Below are 20061 nucleotides of genomic sequence, written 5' to 3'. Positions count from 1 at the left end.
TACATGGGGAAAGAGTGGTCTGTAAATCGTTGGAAATTTTTTTTTAAACTAAATAAACTACCCAGTATGAACACTTGTATAGCCCTTATTAAAAACATTCGTTCCTCAAGTTGTAAAAATGTGCTAATAACGTTATTCTGCGAGTTATTTCCCTCTGCATTATGAACGCGCATCTAACCCACGGGACCGCGCCGCCCGGCACGTTCATGTTACGTGTTCAGCACTACATGCGTTTATCTTTACCCATGGATGCACAATAAGAACGGACCCATATCGCCTTACTGCCAGCCCACGGAGCTGTAATAATGGATATATTGCACATGTTTGCTGTAATTCATCATTTGTAAAATATTATACTACATGGGCTGTATGATTAAATCTTGTACCGTAAATGTTGTATTAAATAAAGTTAATATTACCGACGTAGATTAACGTCCCTGTAGCTTCTTATTGCACTAAGAAGCTTATTGCACTGTATTGTAGCGTCTCGCTACAGGAACACAGGGAGGCTTGGTTTGTCCTTTATCCGGGAGTTTATTATACAGATCACAGGTTACTGTTGGCCATAACCACGCCAACAATCCACTAACTCTGTCGTATATCCTCACTCTCCGTCACATATTCCCCTAGCTCCTCTCTCGCTTCCCGCGTCTCCCCCTCCAGGAACCTCCCTCTTCCAGCCCCAACCAACCAGACAACACTCTCCCACCCAAACCCACAGCTACAGGTCACAAGAACCGTCCATCAAAACAGTGGCACGTTCACTGACACTCTGTAAAATGCAAACAACTCTGAACAACAAACACGTCAAACATCAACATTATAACCAGTCCGTTACACTTTCCCCCCTCCTCAAAGTCCCTCGTCCTCGAGGGAATAAACAAAGTCTCTCAGGTGGTTAGGGGGTCTGCAATTTCTCTGCGGCCGTGCCTGGTCTGCGGCAGGGGGAAACAGGCCCACCGTGGGGCTCAGAGTAGGGCAAGGGAAAAAAAGTCCAGGTTGTGGGGAACCAGGCAAGGTCGCTGGGTGATGGGAGGGGGTTTGGGAAGAAGAAAGAATAGTGTCCCTAGCCCGCTGTGTCTCACCAACTGATCCTAGTGGTGTCGCTGTACCCCGATAGGGTGCCAACCTGTCCCGGTGAAGAGCAACTATTCTCCCTCTCCTCTGCAGTTGGACCCTGTAGACGACCTCACTCAGTCTCTCCAGAACGCTGCAGGGCCCTTCCCAGTTGCTGTCCAGCTTTGGGCATCTTCCCTTCTTCCTCTGTGGGTTATACACCCAGACCAACTCGCTAGCACTGAAATGCCGTCCTCTAGCATGCACATCGTAGTTCCTCTTCTGCCTCGCCCCTGCACTCTGTAGCTGGCGCCTGGCAAAGTCGTGAGCAGACTGCTACCGTTCCTGGAGTTTCCTGGCATATTCGAACCCTGGGGGGTCCACAGGAGCGTCGGGGGGTAAGCCCATCATCATCTCGCCTGGCGTGCGCATCTCCCTTCCTAACATGAGGAGGGCAGGGGAGCAGGAAGTGGAATCTTGGGCCGCAGACCGGTACGCCATCAGCACGAGGGGGACATGTCTCTTTGGTGTTTCGCCGTCACTATGGCAAGCTGTTGAGCCAGTGTGCGGTTGAACCTTTCTACGAGGCCGTCGCTCTGTGGGTGAAGGGGTGTGGTGCGGGTCTTATGGGACCCCAGTTTTTCGCACATAGCCTTAAACACTCGGGACTCAAAGTTCCGGCCCTGGTCTGTGTGTATGACTTCAGGCGCCCCGAATCTGCTAAACATTCCCTCCACCAAAGCATCCACAATAGTCTCTGCCTCTTGATTTGGTAGGCTGTATGCCTCAGGCCACTTAGTGAAGTAGTCCATGGCTGTGAGGATGTAGCGGTTCCCTTTTTCTGTGCGGGGAAACGGCCCAAGAACGTCGATCCCGATCCTCTCCATTGTGCACCCTACCGGAAATTGCTGGAGCTGGGCATGAGATCTGTCGGTAGGGCCCTTACGTGCAGTGCAGCTGTCGCAGCGGCAACAGTAATCTTCCACGTCTCGTCTGTGTTGGCCCCAGTAGAATCTCTGTCGCAGGCGGCGGAGAGTCTTAGAGACCCCAAAGTGACCAGATCCTGGAGTTCCATGCACTGACCGAAGTACCGTCTCCCGCAGGGTCCTCGGCACCACCACCTGCCACCGTGTCTCTCCTGTAGCCGGTTCCTTCCACCCCCTCTGCAGCACTCCATCACACAGCCGCAGGGCTTCGAACATTGACCATAGCCCTTTTGTGGCACGAGAAAACTCAGAGATCTGTTCCCACCGGGGTTTGTGTTGTGCAGCCACCCAAGCGGTCACCGGCCTGATGTCGACATCCCCCTCCTGATTCTTCCTCCATTCGGCAGCATCTACAGCTAAAAGTCCATGGTCAGTTGATGCCCCGACTGGTCCCACAGCTGCACATATCACCTCAGCCTGTAGACATTCCCTCTCCTGTGTCTCTCTCTTCACGCAGTAGCGGCAGTCATCACTGCAGCAGGGGCGGCGGGAGAGTGCATCAGCGTTGCCGTGCTGCACGCCAGGTCTGTGAATTATGGTGAAGTCATATGCTTGTAACTCTTCAATCCAGCGTGCCAGCTGGCCTTCTGGTTCTTTGAAGGACATGAGCCACTGTAAGGCAGAGTGATCAGTCCGGACTGTGAAGTGGAGGCCCCCTAGGTAGTACCTGAAGTGCCGGATGGCGCTGACCACAGCAAGCAGTTCCCGTCTGGTGACACAGTAGCGGCGTTCAGCTTTGTTAAATGTTCTGCTATAGTAGGCCACTACTCTCTCTCCTTCTGGTGTCACCTGGGCCAGCACGGCTCCTGCTCCACTGTTGCTGGCATCGGTGTCGAGGATGAAGGGAAGGGTGGGGTCAGGGGGAAAGAGGATCGGTGCCTCCACTAGGGCTTCCTGTAGTAAAGCAAATGCTGCTTGACACTCCACTGTCCATGAAAACACCTCTCCTTTCTGTAACAGGCGGAACAGCGGCGTAGCTATGCAGGAGAACCCTTTCACAAACCTCCTGTAGTAGGAGGACAGGCCCAGGAAGCTCTTCAGGTCCTGCACAGAGCTGGGTGTGGGCCAGTCCTTCACAGCCTGCACCTTCTCTCCCATGGTGCCGACGCCGCCCTCCGTTAGCCTGGGACCGAGAAAAGTCACCTCACGCTTCACAAAACAGCACTTCTGGGGGTGCAATTTCAGTCCTGCTCCAGCCACTCTCACCAGCACACGTTTGAGGGCCCCGAGAGCTGATTCGAAGGATTTCCCATGGACGAGGATGTCGTCCAGGTAAACAACACACTCATGGCGGGGGATGTCTGCCAGTACCTGGTCCATAAGCCTCTCAAACGTGGCAGGGGCATTACAGAGGCCGAATGGAAGAACTTTAAACTGCCATAAACCCCCGTTGGTGATGAAGGCTGTCTTCTGTCTGGCCTCAGGGCAAAGGGGGACCTGCCAATATCCGCTGCGTAGATCCAGGGAGGAGAACCAGGAAGACCCTGCCACTGTATCGAGTGCCTCATCGATGCGAGGAAGTGGGTACAGGTCCTTCTTGGTCACTTTATTGAGCGGTCTGAAGTCTACGCAGAACCGAAAGTCCTCCTTCTTTTTCTTGGGAACCATGACTACTGGAGCGGCCCAGGGGCTGTTGGAGGGTTCGATGAGTCCAGCCCGTTGCATCTCCCCCAGTGCTTTATCCGCTGCAGCTTGTCTGGCCAGAGGGAGGCGTCGTGGTCTCATTCTAATGGGCTGTGCATCTCCAGTGTCGATGTTGTGTTCGATGAGATCTGTCCGGCCAATATCGGTCTCAGACAGTGAAAAACAGTCTTTGAATTCCAGCAAGAGCTGCAGCAGCAGGTTCTGCTCATTGGGAGTTAGTCCATCAGAGTTTCTCTGCCAGACCTCTGTCACTGCCGAAACTCTCTCATCGGCGACAGGTTCTGCAGCAATGACTGGGTGAAGGCAAGGGTCCAGGGTCGGCAGGGTGGGGGTTTGTGCAGGTGCCGTCATCTGGGAGTCGCAACAAGCAACGGCATCGGTCACTGTCTCGGTTGTCTGTGTTATAATGGTGTGGGTCACACGACAGCCTGTCTGGGGTGGCCGCCTACACATCTGAACGACCTGTCCATCTGGAAAAGTGAGTGTACCCCTCTTTGTGTCAATGACACAGTCTAATGTCCCAAGAACATCCAGCCCCAGGATGCAATCTTCCAGGTCTGCGATCCACACTGGGCAGCGAACAGACTTCTTTCCCACCCCCATTGTCACAATTGTCTCTCCCACCATCGGACATCGTTCCCCGGTAACTGTCTGTAATTTCACTATGGTGGGGCAAATAGTTGTTTTATTTCTCACTGTTTCAGGCTTCACAAGGGTTGCTGAAGAACCTGTGTCGACCAGCGCAAAACAGTCTGTTCCCGCAATAGTCACTGGGGCATACCAGCAGTCCTCAACCCAGGTTCGGCCCAGCCTGATGATTCGCTCCGGCTGGCCGTCAGCCTCTTCTGTTGGTTGTAACACTTCTGCTTGGTTAATGCGCTGCGACGTTTCCTCATTTGAAGAGGGACGGGACACATCATCAGGGGTCCGCATTGTCCCGGTTATGCAGACCCGGCCCCGTTTCCCTGGTTAGCTGTGCTGCGAGGGCAATCTCGAACCAGATGGCCAGGCTGTCCACACCCCCAGCAGATCCTCTGGCGGGGTCTCTGAGACTCCTCCTGTCTCAGTGTGGTGGCACGCACAAGCTGTGTCAATTTTTCCACCCAGGCCGGCTCTGCTGTATTCAGATCAATACCGCATGCGGCGCTCACCTTCGGTGTGTGGTCATCCGCACTCCATGAAGCAGTACATAGCATCTCTCTCTCTGTGGCTAGCTCCAAAGCCTCCTGTAGAGACTTGGGGTGGGCGAGCAAAGTCTGTGTACGCAGGTCGGCTGGTAGTAGGCCCTGGAGGAAGTAGTCCCGGGCTAACTCACTCTGGATAACGGGAGGCATGTGAGTATAGGTGCGGTGAACCAGCCCCTCAATGTCGTTGGCGAGCTCCCTCAGCGGCTCCCCAGGCCGTCGCTTGCGGCTACACAGTTCAGAGCGGAGCAGGCTAGCTGCAGAGCATAGTTCAAAGCGCCTCTTTAAAGCTCCCACCAAAGCATCATAGTCACTCCTATCATCAGGGTTAAGTAGCAGCAGGCTGGTTAAAGCATCCCCAGTAAGGCACATTGCGAGCTGGAGGGCCTTTTCTTCAGCAGACCACCTGCCAGCCTTGGCTAGCAATTCAAATTGTGCCTGGAATGCTTCCCAGTTAGCTTTGCCATCATACCTGGGTGTTTTCATAGATGAGGGGAGGGCTTCTCTGTGCTGCTCAGTGTGTTGACTCGTGCCTGCCCTCTTTGTCTCTGTTTTCCCGCGTGTGGCGTCTCTATCGGGGGAGTAGCCGGGGCGGTCAAAGCCAGCCTCAGCGGCCATTCTCATAGTCATTCCCCTTCCCCGACTCTCAGTAGCACCGAAGTGTTGCCGCTCGTCAGCTTCCTCCTCCCGTTTAATTTTAGAGTAGTCCCACAGCGACATGTTCTCACCGAGATGGAAACTGTAGGCTGTATGGCAGCAATCACTGTAGCACGCCGCTAGTTAGCTGTCGTTAATCCGGAGTTGAACTTTTACTTCTGACACCAAATGTAGCGTCTCGCTACAGGAACACAGGGAGGCTTGGTTTGTCTTTTATCCGGGAGTTTATTATACAGATCACAGGTTACTGTTGGCCATAACCACGCCAACAATCCACTAACTCTGTCGTATATCCTCACTCTCCGTCACATATTCCCCTAGCTCCTCTCTCGCTTCCCGCGTCTCCCCCTCCAGGAACCTCCCTCTTCCAGCCCCAACCAACCAGACAACACTCTCCCACCCAAACCCACAGCTACAGGTCACAAGAACCGTCCATCAAAACAGTGGCACGTTCACTGACACTCTGTAAAATGCAAACAACTCTGAACAACAAACACGTCAAACATCAACATTATAACCAGTCCGTTACAGTATATATATATATATATATATATATATACATATACATATATATATATATATATATATATATACAGTGCAATAATTCTTTCATGCTAAATGAAGCTCTGTTGCTTGGATATCACTAGATCCTGTTACAGCGTAATATAAAAGTACATAACGATTGATGTGTAAATTAGCATAATTACTAGCTAACCGCTAGCTGCTAACTGCCGCCTCGTTAATATCAAATCTATCATAATAACAAACCATTACCATGCTGTCATGAACGTGCGGTGCTGTTACGTGTACGCAAATTGACGTGCTTGATGTGAACGAGCATTTTGGGGGGCATGGTTAAAGTTGCGCATGCGCGATGAGCGCACATACGGGTACTTCTCAGGCATGCCGGGTAATCTGTGACGTTTCGCTCTCTCAAAAGTTGGGCCATTTTATCATCATGCGCGAATGAGCAACTCTCATAGGAATGAATGAGGCCCCGCCTCCCACGCTGTATCCAGTTCTTATTATACATCCATGGGTGGGGTAGGTAATTTTGGAGAAACCAGTTCGAGTGCGCTAGATTTGAAAATACACAGCCGGAAAAAATCTGCCACTTCCTTACAGTAGGCCATCCAGTTATTTTAGCCGGGCCGGCTTACCTACCCCACCTTTAAGAGTAAGAATGCTGCATAAAAGGCCAAACATTGCTCGTGGTAATGTTTATAATTAATGTCATTTTAAACCATCCACCTCAAAAACCAAACAAACATGTCTCTCCATGTCAGAGCCACCTGCTGAAGATCTCTTCATGTCACACTCACCTGACACATGTGTGTGCATGTGAAGGTGGATGCTTAAAACAGGTTCTACTTGTACTTTTTTTAAAGCTTTGTTTACTGCTTACAAGAGTAAGATTCTAGTTGCTGAAAATAAATAATTTATACAAAATTAAAATGTTTGCAAATGAGTGTAACTGCCTGGAAGGTAGATAGATTTACAAATCTAAATTTCCTTTGAAATCTTGATGGAAGTATGAACACAGGAATGAATAAAAGGAATCGTGAAAGGGTCCTTTGAACTTGATCCCCTATATTATATGGTTTCAACGTTCTGGCTTTCATTAATTTAATACAAATAAATGATTAAGTGGCATCTACTATTTTTTATCACAATGATTAATAAATCCAAGCTTTTGACCAAAGCTTTTGCAGCTCTCCTCAGCTCAGACCCAGACCCAGTCTTCCCGGTTGGATTCTTCCCAGTGTGCTTTACACTAGAGATGGCATTATAACAATATATGAAACAGTCATTTTTAAAGTCATTCTCTAATTAAGTAGAATTGTTTTTACTAATAGATGTAATAACATTTTTTATTTCAATAATACGTTATCCAAAAGCCTGTTTTTATATCCTAATGCTGCGTTCACACCGGACGCGATGCGAATATTCGCTTCGCTCTAATCGCTCCTATCGCATCGCTCTAAACGCTGGAGTTTCACCGCGGCTGCCAGCTGTGTTTACTCGCATCATTCAAACAAGACACGCTGGCTCGGGAGCTACAACTACAACAAATGAACATATTTTACCGTGATTAAATTGTAATACACGTTTCTAAATGATGCCGAAGTAACAACATACTGATACCGGTTAGTAACAACCATGCATTAATGCTTTGACAAGTCTGCAGACAAGACGGCACGCAAAACACCTTTTAAAATGCTTGTTTTCTGAATGAAGATCGGGTCGACCAGGCTAAGCTAACGTTGTATATGCTCATTCCACACTCATAACAACGTCATACAGACATAAATAAAGCAGCGACTGTATTCGCCATGGCACAGACAGTCTGTGGTTTGTACTTGTTTAACTTTTGTCCAGTTTCTGAACAGATATGAGGAGCTGTGAGCTCTGTGTGCTAACTGCTAACAGCTAACGGCTGATGTTGTGTGGTTGAACGTCAGTGACGGCGGCTGAGATCCTCACCGCTGATTGGCTTCCGCGAGAACGCGTCACGTGAATTTGACGCTCGAGTTGAAAAAATGGAACTCTCGCGTTTAACGCGGCACCGCTCAATCGCCTCAATCGCGTGATTCGCGCCGCGTCCACCGCTTCATGCGCGCCGTCGGAGCGAATTCGCGTCTGTCCGCGTCTCTGCATTGACTTTACATGTAATCGCGCCGCCCCCAAACATCGCATCGCGTCCGGTGTGAACGCAGCATAACAGTGTCAGTTTTATTTAATACGACGGCAAAGTGACAGTATATGACTGTCACTTTAAACAATAATAATTCCATGAATACATTCTGTTTCTTTTGCTCTTTGTGCAGAATCGTAACTTTGTTTTATCGATAATAAAAATAACTTTACTATTGAATCTGTTAAGATTGCTTAAGTGTCAAAAGTACCAACAGGCAATATTTGTACCCTGGTTACGAAATATTTAAAATAGTAATATAAATGATATATTAGCTTTTATATATTCATTTACTGTCATGTAAATGCTAAATATATCTCCCGCTGGCGAATGTTCATTTAGTGACAATATGATTTTTCTGCATTAAATTATGATAAAGTAGATAAATATAATATCATAGATAAACACAACCATGTGTATTGTATTTCAATGAATGTCTTCGATGTGTTTTATTTGAGAACAGCTTCTGTTAAAATAAATGACATCGATTCTCTTTTTGTAATGCTGGAGTCAGGCCAGGTATTAATCATATGTCATGCTGAAAGAAATGTAATTGTATACATTTTAAACAATAGGGAGGGTTAAACACACTGTAGTTTTCATGTACAAATATAAATAAAATGTAGGAATAAATACAAATATTGGCCATAAATACTCCAGGGTCCAGAATGGTCCATCTTCACTGCTCTGTATGTCAGGAGGGTTGGATTCCCTTAACGTTCTTCTCCATTTTGACTTCCCTTTTTTAAAACTCTTTCCCATATCCATCATGATCTTTTGGATCATTTCCACTTGGGAAGAACTGCCCGTCTCTTTCTTTAGTTCAGGCTTTTACTTTGTAATCCCCAAGCTGGCATTTAAAGCGGTTACAAAAAAGTTACTGGCTGTCTTTGATTCACTAGGCTGAACCAATTCCACTCTTTTGGGAAGTTAACAAATGTTTCCTTTACTTTTCCAAGTGCTGATGTTGTGTACATCCCAAACATCCCCAGCCAAAGACCCTCCACAGGGTGGAGGTGTCACAGTGTGACACACAGCAGGTGTTAGTCCATTAGCCAGTCTCTTCCATGCAGCTACTGGGAGCCACATCAGCTCCACCTGTGCCGAGGTCTACAGAGGACATGATAGCTCCAGGTCACTGACGGGGGGCCGCAGGCAGCCCAGCACGTCCCCCAGAGAGAAGAGCTTCCTGCTCCCAGCCGATAGGGGCTTCCTGGATTTCTGAGACTGTCCCTCACCAACGAGACCAAGTCAGCTGTCCTGGAGAGGAAGAGCAGAGAGTCATTAGTATCTGGAATTATAGCCTTTCACTAAACTACTGTTCTTTCTGTTTAAATGGATGTCTCAGTGACAACACACATTAGAATATTGCTGTCCTGTATTAGAACATATGGTTTTCCTCATCAGCTCGCCCTTCACCTGCATCTTATCCCCTCATCAGCCTCATATGCTGGCACAATTGCCGGACCATGAACGTTGCAAAGTTGATCTACTGCTTAATTTGTTCTTTTGTTGTTTGTAACCTTCTTTGGCAATAAATCATTGATCTGAAGGAGTCAGCCTCAGCACTATGACTCCAGGCAGTGCCTTTCAAAACGTGGGTGGAAATATTGCTACCTTATTGTGCAGAGGACTTCATTAGCACTCCAACAGTCCTCCCTGTTTGCTAACGTAGGCCTGTTAGCCTCCAACCTGCTTCCCCGCTAGCTCACCTCCAGTCTACTAGACTCCAACCTGCTAACCTCCAGCCTGCTAACTTACTGCTACCTGCAGTCTGCTAACGTTCAGTCTGCTAACCTCCAGCCTGCTAACTTACAGTCTGCTAACCTGCAGTCTGCTAGACTCCAACCTGCTAACCTCCAGCCTGCTAACTTACTGCTAACCTGCAGTCTGCTAACGTTCAGTCTGCTAACCTCCAGTCTGCTAACCTCCAGTCTGCTAACTTACTGCTAACCTGCAGTCTGCTAACGTTCAGTCTGCTAACCTCCCAACCCAGTCTCACGGCATTTCGAGTTATTAGTGACGAAATTAATTTAATCTATTGATTCGTGTTCACCAACACGATTTTCACATTTTTTTCGTGTCACACGGAACGATTTTAAATGCAATGTATTTCTATTGGTAGTATGTTTCGTGCCTGCAACACGTCTTTTTGTCCGGTCGGGTCTTGGAAGACCAGAAGCTGTGTGGTTCATAAAAACATGTTCTTACTCAATATCTTACCCTAAGCCTAACCCTATAGCTTTTATTTTAAATTGTATAATGTCTGAGTTTTTTTGCCGTCAGTGAGGAAAATAAATGGGGATCAGAGCCTCAGAATACTGAAATCTGTATTTTATGTCATCTTTTTTTCCTTCTAATTTGTTATTATTTGGTGCAGGCACGAAACATACTACCAATATAAATACATTGCTTCTAAAATCGTTCTGTGTCAGAATACTTAAATCTGTCTTTTTCCTTCTAATTTGTTATTATTTACATTGCTTTTAAAATCGTTCTGTGTGACACGAAAAAAATGGCGAAATCGTGTTGGTGAACACGAATCAATAGATTAATTTCGTGACTATAACACGAAATGCCGTGAGACTGTGTTTGAACCTCCAGCCTGCTAACTTACAGTCTGCTAACCTGCAGTCTGCTAACTTACAGTCTGCTAACCTCCAGCCTGCTAACTTACTGCTAACCTGCAGTCTGCTAACTTACAGTCTACTAACCTCCAGTCTGCTAACTTACTGCTAACCTGCAGTCTGCTAACGTTCAGTCTGCTAACCACCAGTCTGCTAACTTACTGCTAACCTGCAGTCTGCTAACTTACAGTCTACTAACCTCCAGTCTGCTAACTTACTACTAACCTCCAGCCTGCTAACTTACTGCTAACCTGCAGTCTGCTAACTTACAGTCTACTAACCTCCAGTCTGCTAACTTACTGCTAACCTGCAGTCTGCTAACGTTCAGTCTACTAACCTCCAGTCTGCTAACTTACTGCTAACCTCCAGTCTGCTAACTTACAGTCTACTAACCTCCAGCCTGCTAACTTACTGCTAACCTGCAGTCTGCTAACGTTCAGTCTGCTAACCTCCAACCTACTTCTCTTTAAACCTAAACATCTCATTGTGTGATCAGCAATTTTCCGATCCTGGGTTCTAAAACCCTGGGTTCTAAAACATTCTAAAACATATGACATGACATTTGACATTTACTTTAAGAAGTTTCTATTTCCATGCTTGAAAAGGATTAATTTTATCATAATAAATACAGTAGTTTTTCCCTCACCTTAACTCTGTGTGTCCTCCCGTTCTGTGCGGGCTCTCCTGAGACCACTGACTTCTCCTGAGAGTCCACGCTGCACCTGGTAGAAACTGCCGGCTCGTTCTGGTTTTCCCAGCGGGCAAAGCCTTTATTTTTGGATGATTTTCTGTGAGTCCTGTATTTCATTTTTGGGAAGGTGTGGGAGCCGCTGTCTGTGGCCCCCCAGCTGTGTTCTGGCCATAGGGGATCAGTCTGTGTTGCCTGGCTTGCGGTGGCCCTCTGCAGGCGCACTGAGATCCTCTGGGCGGAGCCCGTCATCAGGGTGATGGACTGAGGGGCCAGAGCTGGTCCTGGTGATGGGACGGCTGGGAACTCAAACACCTCATCCTCATCTGAAGGAGAGAACCCAAGAAAATAATATAACATCATGTTTGATATCACTTACACATAAAGCCTTTTTAACTACTGGATTTATGAATCACCAAAAGGTGAAATGACCTTCACAGGTGGGCAGAGCCGGGCTGCTGGGCAGGGAGCTGTGGGTCAGTCTGGCTGGAGAAACATTTCCAAGAGAGCCGGAGCGGATCAGCTTCCTGCAGGCCAGAACCAGCAGCTCCCGACATTGTTTATGACAGTTTACACCACAGTCTGCAGAGTGAACACACACACATATTCAGGGGAATGTGCTCTAAGCTTAAAAAAAGGCAGATGATCTAAATTGCTCATAATGATTTATTTCATAATAGTCCATTACTTTTGCAGTCAGGTCATTTTAAATAGTTGTGCAAACCCTTTGAACAACCTAAAGTACTTTGGCAGAGCAAGTATGAGCTAACTGGGAATGCACCTTTGTAAATGGGAAGTGCATCTGTATATACAGGCCTATCCTTAGTGTGAGGGCCTTTTTGCACTTGAAACCATGGAAATATGCAATAACAAGAACTCAGAAGAATAATTGTTGCTGGTTCCTCCTTTGAAGCAATTTCTAAGTGACGGAAGTTCCCACTGTTATGTACAGAAATGTAAAATTCATGGGACAAATGGACACAATAGTTTGGGAAGTTGGAGAGGGGATTTGTCCATTGGGCTGTACAAACCTTGGCCCAAAAGACTAATACACTTATAGACAAGAACAAAGCAGCTGGTTAAAGAGTTGGAGGCACCAATGTATCTAAATCTTTATATATACAGTCTATGATCTAAATCCACCATCGAGATTCAGTATCTTGAATCACCAAGGCCTGAACGACTGGGGTGCAGGCAAGAACTCTACAGCCTTTCAGCAACATTGGCACACACAAGCTAGTATGTTTGCACAGGATAACCTGGACAAAAAAGGCTTTTGGAGCAAGTTTCTCCAGATACATGAGACAAAACATAGTGTTTGGCATTAACCATCAGCTCAATATGTGGAGGAGGCTTTCTATCTGCAGCACAATCTTATGGAGTTGTGATGTTGGATAATGGACTGTTGCACTCCAGAAAATCAATGGCATCATGAGGAGGGAAAACTATCTGCAAATACTGAAGGAACATTTCAAGACATCAGCTAAAAATAAATGCGCAGCTTGGTTGTAAATTGTTCTTCCAGCAGGACAACAATCCTAAAACAACAAAAATGGCTGACAGACAATGCGGTAACAGTATTGAAACTACTACATCAAATTGACAATTTGTGAACAGAACTGAAAAGGAATGTACAAGCATTAACAAACATTCTGCCAGACAGAATGGGTCATTTATATCTTTGGGGTCTTCACTTTCCTGTAGTGTGTTATATAGGTTTTTGTACATGTCAACGGTTTTACTTCCGTAAAATAGTGATATCATGTAACACCCGAGCTTCTATTGGCTTGCGCTCAAACACATTGTAGGTGATAGGCTAAGGGGGCTCATTCCGCATTTCAGACGGTGTGAAAAGAGGTGCTGCATCACAGGCAGTATGAGAGAAATAAAGACATTTTGGAACATTAAAGCTTATAATCATGTCACAGTAGAGGCACTAAATACAGATATGAACCTGAAAATCTGAATAATATGTCCTATTTAACATTGCATACATTTAAAAATATACTGGATATACTGTAGGCAGCAAGATGAGCCTTAATTGACTTGTCTTTCGTAATGGCTGTTTTCTCTGTTGGCTTCAATAGAATAACGGCCTTACATTACATTACAGTAATCACAGTAAGTTGCATGTTGTGTTTATGGTCTTTACAGACGAATGCAATGAAACAATACCTTTGCACTTGTAGCCCTGTTTGATGATTCCCCACAGCTGCAGGTCCAGAAATGTAGAGCATGGGAATTAGGAACACAAAGCACAAAACATAACATAAGAAAATAAAAGCATGGAGGCATGTTCCACACTTCCTGCATCTGTGAGAACTCAATAACCAGGCACTGCTGCTGAAAACTACACATGTACCAGGCCATTAGTAATATAATCCAACCAAGCAGAGAGATCCAGTCTGTGGCTGAACTGGACACGTGTCATGACCCACATGTGGTCTTAATGCAGGCCGGTCACTAATTACAATATTTGCAATATTTACAATAATTACAATATTTGCCTGTTTATTGCTAAGAGAAGAAAAGAAGGCATGAACAAGTACAGTGACAGAATGTTAGAGATACACACAAATCCAGCACAATGTTCACAGAAGGTGGGCTTCAGGTATGTCATCTCCTGGAAGTTGTGGATGAAACCTGGACCCATCTTACACTGGAGCAGTGGGTTGGCCCGGAGGAAATACGCTATCATCTCGTCCTTACTGATCAGTCCGTCTCTGAGAGGAAGATAAGGAATAGAGAAAGAAAGACAAGACAGTGAGCAGGACATTAGAGAAGATCTTTAGATACCTTATTATTATCATATTATTTATCCAGGAGATTAAACTAAAATTACAGAGCAAAGGAGTGTTCCCTCCTTTCCATCTAACATGAGAAAACAAATCTATATTAAAGGAAACCTATCATGCTATATTTAAATGATATATTGTAGGGCCATACCTATATAAGGTATATTTATATGTTTCTGTTTTCAAAATACCAAACAGATCATGCATTTTAGCCATGCCTCATTTCGCTCTATGTGCTGTTCTCCAGCCCTGTTTTTGCAGGGGGCTGATTCTGTGAGCTGCAGCTGACCACGAGGGGAGCGTGCTCTGATCAAGTCAGAAGAGGGGGAGAAAAATAGATCTCCGTCCTCCGTGTTTTATTATTTTATTATATAGAGTCGTTATTCATTTGTTTTAAAGCTCAATAAATAACAAAGAAGACCTTTGACCGGCACTTTTCTAATTTTGATTTTGTTGTACAGTTGTACAGATTTAAACTTTAACGGACATCTTGACCGGCGAACTGAAACTCTGCTGCACGGTCCCCTCGTTCCTTGGAAGAGGCGGAGAGGTGGGTGTTTGTCATCTGCTGGTGGACTAACCGGAGAGAATTACAGTGCTTGCCTCGACGGGGAGGGATTGCATTGAATTACAGCAGCAGGAGCAAACGCTTGCCTCGGCGAGGGAGAAAAAAAGCCACAGCGGAGAATAAACAGAAGGGAAACCATGGCAACCATGCGCGGGAAGTCTTCTTCGCTGCTTTTGTGGCAGACTACAGCGCCACTTACAGGCCTGGCATATGTACTACAGCGTCTCCAGCGCTTTCGAGCGGCAATGGCCGGCCGTGGCCCAACCCCACATTCCCCTGATAGGTGGAGAGTTGGCCCAATAGCCGTAGCGCCACCGTCCTGACGTCAGGACAGTGTTCAAATCTGGATCAGTTTTTATCAGATCCGTTGCAGCCCCTTTTGTAGAGATTTGGGTATGGAGGAAAATAGAGAGGGTTGTGTTTTCTGACACTTGGTGAGTTCCCTGGAACACCGGGGACACATATTCATGTATAAAAGACATACAAAAGTGCATTTTGCATGATAGGTCCCCTTTAAAGCAATTCCAATAACAGTTTTTACACATTTGATTCTGAAGGAGCACTTAGCTCTAAGCTCATCTTAAAGTCACTGTAAGCTACAGCTACTCTAAAGCCACTGAACTCATTGATATGTGGTGAAGGTTATCACACCACAATAAGAAAGAGTGGTTGTGGCTGGGGAACAGCTTTCTTGATGCAGATCACTTCTGGTTTTTTAAAAACAAGTTTGAAACTAAAAATGTTCCATTATTTGGAAAGTAGCTACACTACCCAGCATCCACTGGGAAATGAGGTTAAACTGCGTTGCATGCTTTGACTGCGATGGACTAAAACTACAGTTAAAAGTGTAGTTAATACTGAAGTGAATTATTTGAACATGTCCACTCACTGATCTTTGTCCAGAACGCAGAAGGAGTCCAGGAAGGGGAAATTAGCAGCAATGCTCTCAAAGTCCTCTTGAGAGATATAGCCATCATGGTCATGGTCATAATTCCTGAACACAGACTTCCCAATGACGAGACAAATAAATTAAAACACACATACTGATGTGAACCTGAAGATGATGAGAATATGTCCTCTTTCAGATTTATTCCAAGTCAAGAAATAAAGACAAATCATAATGGCGGTATGAGGTCTGCGAATAAAAAAGCAAAAAGAAGCCAATGCTGTACTATAGAGTTAACTTTATTATAATAAATCCAGGACAGGAGAACAAGAAGCCCCTTTGTGACTGGCATAAGCATGTTTTGGAACTACTTTAGATTCATTTAAACACACACACACACACACACACACACACACACACACACACACACACACACACACACACACACACACACACACACACACACACACACACACACACACACACACACACACACACATCTCTACATCTTTCCAATCAATGCATTCTGTAGGTATAATTTGAAGAGGTGTGTCGTCCACTCACATCCACCACCTTCCTGATGTGTTTGTTGACCACAGAGGGGTCCGGTTTGGTGGGGACCCCGGAGGCCCAGTCCAGAGGGACCAGGGGCTTGTTGGGAGTTGTTGGAGAGGTAGGCTGTGAGGAAGGACAAGGTACACGGACACAGGAATAAATTCAGCAAATAATCTGTTGCAGACCTAGATTTCCAATTCTCCTAATAGAGTGGTAGCATTGCCATGGCTCCCTCGACAAGAAAAGAAGTTTTTTTCATTTGTATTTGGATTATTGTAGTAAATAAACTCTCTGGGATATAATCTCCACATATTAACACCAATTTCTGAATGCAAATAGGAGAAGTAAAAAGCTAAGGTTTCTTTGTAAACAAACTACTCACGGTCACTTAAATTCACTTCACCATCGCTAAGCTGGTTCATTTTCGACATGATGACGTTTAGACGCCAGCTTCAGACCAGTGGGATATTTACTGATGTATTTTATGTTGTAGAACAAAACGTGAAACTCTCTTCAGCTTGTGTTAACCACAAACCTTATTCCAGGCTAACAACCAAAAACGCATTCGAAAAAATATTGAATTTGAGACAAAGGAACATGAAATGGTAAAATGCTAATTCAAATACAGGTTTTAGTACTCATTCCTGCACCACTATATAGTTCCAAAGGAGTAACAATTGACAAATAATACAAATACACTACCACTCAAAAGTTTGGACACACCTTCAAATTAGAAGTTTTTTATTTATTTAAAGGTGGGGTAGGTAATTTTGGAGAAACCAGCTCGAGTGCGCTAGAATTTGAAAATATACAACCGGAAAAAATCTGCCACTTCCTTACAGAGCCCCTCCTCCAACACAAACGAACGCGCACATGACCAATGAGGGCACGAGATAAGTTTGTGCACAGATGGAAGGCTGACAGGCAGGTAGGCCATCCAGTTATTTTAGCCGGGCCGGCTAAAATTATTGGTCGTGCTTTTTACAGTACTACGGCTTCCACAGATTTTTTGTCAAAGCACTTAAGATATTCATTGCTATCGGGATGTTAAGAGCATTCCATGGAATATAACAAAAAGTGTATCTCGAGCCGGTTTCTCAAACTTACCTACCCCACCTTTAAATGTTGTCTATATTGTAGATTTATACTGAAGACATCAAAACTATAAAAGAACACATATGGAATTATCTAGTAAACAAAAAAGTGTTAACAAAAATCCAGAATATGATTTATATTTAGATGGCTACTGCAGAATGCTGTGGTAGCCGTGCTGGTTAAGTGTGCCTTGCATTTTGAATAAATCACCAACAGTGTCACCAGACACATTAAGAAGGCAAGTCATTCCACACAGTGACTCTTGACAAGGCACACGTGTTGATTGAAAACCATTCCAGGTGACGACCTCATGAAGCTGACTGAGAGAAGCCAAGAGTGTGCAAAGCTGTCATCAAGGCAAAAGGGGGCTACTCTGAAGAATCTCAAATATAAATCATATTCTGGATTTTTTAACACTTTTTTGTTAATTAGATAATTCCATATGTGTTCTTTCATAATTTTGATTTCTTCAGTATTAATCTACAAAGTATAAATATTTAAAATTAAATAAAAAAACTTCGAATTTGAAGGTGTGTCCAAACTTTTGACAGGTAGTGTATGAACAATTATAAGTTGTCAAACAGTGCAAATCCTGTACATTTTAGCATACCTATAAAGTGTATCCAGCATGCACACAGTGTGGACAAAGCTGAACACAAAATACATTCGATCTGAAACTCACCAATGATTTGTGGTTACGTGGTTCCCTTAGTAATGACAACTCATAAATCTCATCTTCGGTGTAATAAAGGTCTAAAGAAAGCTGAAAACAAAAGGGTTTTGGATATCATTAGTTTAATCTATAAACAATTGAGTATAACACAGTAAGCTTTAGTTTAATGTATAGACTATTACATATTGATTAATCACACTGTTGGAAATATATAGCACTGATTTTCTTTTCTTGGATTACAGTGATGTGGTGCTCCTCCATTATTAGATCCAATACACAGAGCACTTCACAGTAGATTTGGATATGTTTTGTGATCTGGAGCGCAGTGACAGGTCCTGGGTGTCAGGTAGCAAAAGCGAGTGGCAGCTTTAAACTAGTTTTGGTCCGAGAAATCAGACCAGGGGCCGATGTCAAACATATATTTTTCTGGTTTGTCCTGTGGTGTTAAACCCATCTATTTTTGGGGGCTTATATTAGTTTTATGCAAGTTACAAAAAAAACGAAATACATTTCCGTCCTACACCCAGGCTAATGCTTTTATTTTTTGACCAACAAAACTATTCTGAGAAATATGTTTTGCTACAAAAATGCTTGACAACAGTTTTTAAATCCTTAAATCTATTTACTCCTCTTCCTCTCAGAAGAAGCTGTGCTGAATATGATTGATGTTGAATTGAAACAGAAACAAAAGAGAAAGACAGAGATACATATTTTTTTCTGTTGTAAATTTGATATTTGGCCAATTCCTTATATATGCACACACATTTTGCCAGCACACATTAAATGCTTCCCCTCAGGTTCTATGTGTGGAGGGGGGCCCTCACCGTCAGCAGGTAGATCAGGTCCATGTTGGGCTCCACTTGGGCCACCGCAGTCTGCAAGGACACCAACTCGTTGAAGGTCATGTAGAGCTGATGCATCTTCACCAGGTTCACCTCATTGCTGTCATGCCCCCAGTCAGGGAAGACCACATGCACTGCGATCAGGTCCTTCAGGTGCACCCCCAGGATGGGGGTCTTAAAGCCCTGGCACTCACTGAAGGCCTTCCGGTAGCAGGAGTAGTTGTTGTTGGAGGACACCAGCTCTGTCATTTCGCTCCACATCTGGTTTATTTAACGATCAAATGACAAAGTAAGTGTTGTGGCAATTTATGGAACATGCATACTGGACCACAGTCGCAGCTGATCAAATATCAGCTTTTTTAAGGATTACATATTTGATAGATCAATGAAGGTGAAAGGTCATGGGATTAGTCATGCAAATCCTTCTGCCACCTTGTGTCAACATTCTGTTAAAAACATCGTGTGGATTTCTGTGCTTACTGCAGCATTTCAGAATAGTTTGAGGATTCACTAGTATACCTGCCTGGAGGCAGCCTCTATGTGAGGAACTGTGTTTCGATGTGGCTGACTATCTACCTGTGAAGACTGTTGCTTCATAGATAACATGCCTTTATCTTTCATCCAAGTTCATCATTTAGGCTACATAATTGTTTTAACCAATTACATGATAAACACAACTTGAACGACCACATCACACTGATCCTGGCTACCTGTTGCTTTAGAATTGATTTACATTTTTTATTGATTAATCTTAAAGTCCTGAGAGGACTTGCTTGATCTTTTGATTGCGTTATGTTCCCTCGCATGCTGAGATTCTCAGAAGCTTTGTTCCTGGTCCTTCCATGGTTCAGATTAAATCACAAGGCAGACAGAGCCTCTCCACTCAGGCTCATTTGCCCTTTCTCATTTATCTAATTCCCCTCCTCGACTCCCCTCCTCGACTCCTATCCTCGTGTCTTAGTCCCGCCCACAGGAGATGTGAGCGGAGGAGTCGAGGAGGGGAACCGAGGAGAGAGGAGGGGAAGCAGCAGGCGGTTAGAGAAATGAGAACTCCTCTCCTCTGAGCGGTCATTTTAAAGAGACGTCCATTAATGATGACAGGAGGCACAG

General features: G+C 45.0%; 1 protein-coding gene across 1 annotated transcript; it reads right to left on the bottom strand.

The window, feature by feature from the left end:
- Positions 1-8641: 8641 nt before the first annotated feature.
- LOC117475884 (ras guanyl-releasing protein 3-like) lies at positions 8642-19212 on the bottom strand. Its single transcript, XM_034122224.1, has 9 exons — positions 18934-19212; positions 18119-18199; positions 16351-16464; positions 15790-15905; positions 14113-14260; positions 13713-13749; positions 11970-12119; positions 11496-11863; positions 8642-9482 (listed from the first exon to the last, which is right to left on the bottom strand). The coding sequence occupies exons 1-9, from the start codon at positions 19210-19212 to the stop codon at positions 9474-9476; spliced, it is 1302 nt and encodes a 433-aa protein (XP_033978115.1). The 3' UTR covers positions 8642-9473.
- Positions 19213-20061: the final 849 nt, after the last annotated feature.

The sequence above is a fragment of the Trematomus bernacchii genome, unplaced genomic scaffold (genome assembly GCF_902827165.1).
Source record: "Trematomus bernacchii unplaced genomic scaffold, fTreBer1.1, whole genome shotgun sequence".
Taxonomy (NCBI): Eukaryota; Metazoa; Chordata; class Actinopteri; order Perciformes; family Nototheniidae; genus Trematomus; species Trematomus bernacchii.
Note: the sequence above shows the minus strand (reverse complement) of the source record. Positions and strands in the feature narration are given on the sequence as shown.

What these genes read in the sequence shown, in the direction of transcription:
- LOC117475884 (XM_034122224.1), bottom strand. Translation starts at nt 19,212, where the DNA reads ATGTGGAGCGAAATGACAGAGCTGGTGTCCTCCAACAACAACTACTCC. An exon ending in ACATCAGGAAGGTGGTGGAT is followed by an intron (nt 15,906 to 16,350) that starts GTGAGTGGACGA and finishes GTCATTGGGAAG; the next exon opens with TCTGTGTTCAGGAATTATGA. An exon ending in TGCGTTCTGGACAAAGATCA is followed by an intron (nt 14,261 to 15,789) that starts GTGAGTGGACAT and finishes TCTTCCTCTCAG; the next exon opens with AGACGGACTGATCAGTAAGG.